We start from the raw sequence: 4383 nt of genomic DNA, 5'->3' as shown, positions 1-4383 counted from the left end.
TTTTTTTATAGTATAGCAACACAGACTGGTAATTCACATTCAATGAGCCGGTAATCATAAGGGGCTGGGCACACTTGTGGCTTGCCACCCCACCACTCCACTTCACATACATGTTGAGTCACCCTGAATCGTACTATCATGGCTAGAAACACATTATAAACACCCTACTCTATGTGTTTCTTGTATTTGCTATCATGAATCATCATTGTCATATTGTGAATCATCACTGTCAAATCATCTTCTTTGAATCATCAGAGAAATCATCTCTGAACTCTTCTCAGAATGAGAAGGGTTCAGTCTAAGTCTACCACACTGGCCAAGGGCAGATTGGCAGAAAAACATTATGATGAACACAAGTTTCCTCACAATGTTTTTAAAACAAGTGATATTTAATTAGTGGACATAACTCTATAACATAGGAAATACAACTTTTTAATTTTATTTGATAATTAATGAGCTTGCCTTTGCTGGTGTAAGTGATGATGCAGTCTTAGATGGAAGCAGCCTAACCTAAGAGTATGGCACTGTTTTCTTTTAAGCCCATACCCTTAATCAGTTTAAATGGCAATGGCATCATAAACACTCAATCATTTGACAGCAAGTTTTTGTTAGTAACTAGCCAAAGGCTCACTCCACAAGACTAGACCAAAGTCAATTCACTAATAAATCTATTTTCATATTGACTCTGCTTGGAATTAACACTAGGACCTCCTACTATTAAGACCATAAGTGTCCCTGGGAAGTCACAATTGTAAAACAATTTGATTTGACTCAACACATATGATAATATCGATTAGGGTGGGGTAGCATGTTGCTAGTGTGCTTCCAGCATTAAACTTTATCCCATTTATAATAACGATATTTTTAGACTTTTTAATTTTAAGGTTTCATATTAAGGATGTCTTTGCTATGTCCACTTGCACTGGACGCTGCATTGTTGGTACACTCACCAACGGCTCAATAAGATTCGCTCAAAAGTTATAAAGAGTCCCATACAGTGTTGCTTTCATCAACTTTCCCTTCCATACATCTGTATTATATAACAAGACAATAATATATCTGAAAAAATTTAATGTATTCTTAATTATTAAACATTATACACTGGTTAAGGCCTGCTGGCACATTCTCCACGGCTCCACGGAGCCCGCAATAACTCGCATTCTGCCCTATCAGAAGTTTTGTAAATCAAATTGTAATAAATGCTTTTCATAACATGTCTTTAGACCTATTCTCCATTACAGTGCCTGTATTATTTAGTCCTACACTATGAAAAGTACCAAACAGTTAAACCTGTGAGGTCAAATCAGATAGAACACATTTGGACTGCAAGTCAACTGCAAATTGCAGTTGGGAAGCAGTTTTATTGCAGTTGTGCACACCAACTGTAGATCACACGGAATGCTGTGCAACTAGCAGAACTGCACACAGACTGCACAATCTATCAACAGTTAAAATGCAGTTTAGTTAATGGCAATCTGACTGCATTCCAACTGCAATTTTGCAATCAGCTTGCAGTCCATCTGTCTAGACTCTAGACTAATTTGAAATTGATTGAAAACTAAGCTAGTTTAATTCGCAGTATGGCATATGTTATATTGGTGGTAGGTTCAAAGTCGTTTGTTGGACATATGATCACTGTGATACAGAATAAGTCTGCTCGGCTGCCCTCTCAGAAGTTTTAAATAAAATAGTAATAAATGCTATACATAACATGTTTGTTCAGTTTAGACAGTGGAACTATAAATGAGCATATAATATCTCTCACAGGAACATGCCCTTTCAACGCATATCAAATTTATGATAAAATGTTGATACATTCCTGTCTAAGATAACCCACAAACAATGTACCAACATCCACAATTTGTTTACACACTATAACACATATACTTTAAAAACAACCCAATATAACACCATTGTTATATCACTAACTAAACTTCAACTAAATCAAAATTGTGCATAACTTTTAAAGCTTCGAACCCCAGTCATTCCTACTTAGAATTAAACAAACAACTCGTTTAATCATTACTTATCCTGTTCATTATAATTACTCATTGTCTGAACTGAACAGCAAGAATTTTAACAATACTATTATACAATGTTATCTTTAGAACACGTTAATTCATTTTTGCTAAGTAAAAAAAGGGGCAAAGTCTCTAGGCAGTTATGTTTATACACTATTTATATCATTATAGTACTATGTAAAGTGGAATCACAAGGTCGTTAGGACAATAATGTTAGAAACTTCTGAATGGCATCACTCACACTATACAAAATGGAATATCGAGGGCCCAACACACACAGAATCTTCGAGGGCATCCTCAAATAAAACACTAATAAATACACAGACCGGGAGTAGTAAACTACTTTATACACAGGTCAGGGGACACCTACGACGCGAGATCTGTGATGCATTCTCCACTCGCATACAGCACTGGACCACGTTAACTCAACAAATGCACATTCGCAAGGTATTCAGTAACCGAGCACGCTCGCCCGACCTAGTAAACTTTTGGAACCATCAAGAGCCAAATCCGGGTACGAGAAGTCTTTCAAATTATTAAATATTTAATACCTAGGTGCGGTGGAAGCGCCGCTCTCTTACAGCAGTTGACATATGGACTTTTTGTTCTTCCGTATCTTCTCCTCCTTGGGGGACTTTTTGTTGATTTGTCGCACTAGGTCGTAGAACACTTCGTTGACGCTGATCTTAGCTTTGGCCGACGTTTCCATGAACACGCAGTTGAAGTGGTTCGCGAGGTTGGCTCCCTGTTGCTTGCCCACCACGCGCTCGGCCTCCAGGTCACACTTATTGCCCACCAGTACCATAGGTACGTCGTCCTTGTCTTTGACGCGCAGGATCTGCTCGCGGAGGTCCTGCAGGTCGTTGAACGTGGATTGTGCCGTAATAGAGTACACCAGCACAAAGCCCTGGCCGTTCTTCATATAGAGGTCGCGCATAGCCGTAAACTGCTCCGTACCCGCCGTGTCGAGGATCTCCAACATACACTGCTGCCCGTCCACCTCCACCTGCTTCCGGTAGCTGTCCTCGATCGTAGGGTCATATTTCTCCACGAAGATGCCTTGCACGAACTGCACTGTCAGGGCGGATTTTCCCACGCCTCCGCTACCTAGCACGACTATTTTGTATTCGCGCATTATTAACTATTTTGAATTAAGTGATTTTATACACTCAAATTAAAGATCACACTGCTAAAAAGCACATTAACTATGGTAAGTTATTGCAAAAAAACCTTCAACAAGTCAAACCGCCATGACACCGTTAACAGGGCGATGGCTCACTTTGACGGTGTTGCTATGGTTTTCTTTAATATGATGAATAATGAATACAGATAGAGATGGCACTTTTTACCGTGGAGTTTACACAACTCGTTCAATTTTTTCACAAATAAAATTTTGAGCTAGAAAACAGAAAGCACCATAGGAAAACACACTAAATATAAATTATGTTCATATCAAACTTAGATCACAAGAAATGTTGATGTTATTCCTTTATTATTTTTAACATTTTGTATCTGTACTAATAATAACAAATAACAGTCAAAATATAATAGGTATAAATTAAAGTAAAATTTGAAACTTAGGTACTAACACAAACACATTTTTGATAACTCTTATGTGCTAACCTTGTTTACAATACTTTAAACAAACCTTTGTGCACATTTGATAAATGACTAAAACCTAGCAACATTGCTGTAAGTTTCCTACTTAGTTTCTGTACGTGTGTTAAGATGGCGCTGTGATACATAGTTTTACAAAAAAAAAACTTTGAAACAAACCCTTTCTTCTGACCAATTATTTTTCTTTCAATTGATTTTTCAATTTATTAAAAAAATATACTTAATAATACTGTATTATATTACTGCTTTTGTACTTTAAAGCATAAAATGTAAAGGTTCTGAAAACACGTAGGTACCATACCTATCTAGATAGTCAACAAATTAATTAGCCCAACCCATTCTTTTGCAAATATTAACTTTCACCTTGAGGCGAGCTTTCTTCGAGTGCGAGGCATCCCTCAGAGTATACCTACCCACTTGATGCAGGTTGCATTTCAAACGTATTTTCAGATTCAGTAAAAATAAATAAAGGCAAAGTGGAATGAAGTCTTTAATTAAAAAGATAAGAGTCATGGCAAAATACATTGTACTTGTTACTACTTGTTTTTTTAAATATAATACTGTACCATGGATTTAGCAAATAATAATTCTTAGGTAAATACTTACTACAATGCCTCCTTATAAAAATATGATGCCTGCGACTTCGTTCGCATGGATTTAGGTTTTTTTTAGATTTCTTAAAAATCTCTTTAGAGCTCATTAATCTCGTCCGCGTGGTTCCGGAAAATTCCGGGATAAAAACTAA

At 37.0% G+C, this 4383-nt stretch overlaps 1 protein-coding gene across 1 annotated transcript; it reads right to left on the bottom strand.

Moving 5' to 3' along the window:
- Positions 1 to 1054: 1054 nt before the first annotated feature.
- Positions 1055 to 3327, bottom strand: LOC123868697 (ras-related protein Rap1). The gene has a single exon (XM_045911250.1). The coding sequence runs from the start codon at positions 3154 to 3156 to the stop codon at positions 2599 to 2601; it is 558 nt and encodes a 185-aa protein (XP_045767206.1). The 5' UTR covers positions 3157 to 3327; the 3' UTR covers positions 1055 to 2598.
- Positions 3328 to 4383: the final 1056 nt, after the last annotated feature.

The sequence above is a fragment of the Maniola jurtina genome, chromosome 10 (genome assembly GCF_905333055.1).
Source record: "Maniola jurtina chromosome 10, ilManJurt1.1, whole genome shotgun sequence".
Taxonomy (NCBI): Eukaryota; Metazoa; Arthropoda; class Insecta; order Lepidoptera; family Nymphalidae; genus Maniola; species Maniola jurtina.
Note: the sequence above shows the minus strand (reverse complement) of the source record. Positions and strands in the feature narration are given on the sequence as shown.

Excerpts from the sequence above, each read along its gene's own strand:
- LOC123868697 (XM_045911250.1), bottom strand. The coding sequence starts at position 3,156 with ATGCGCGAATACAAAATAGTCGTGCTAGGTAGCGGAGGCGTGGGAAAA.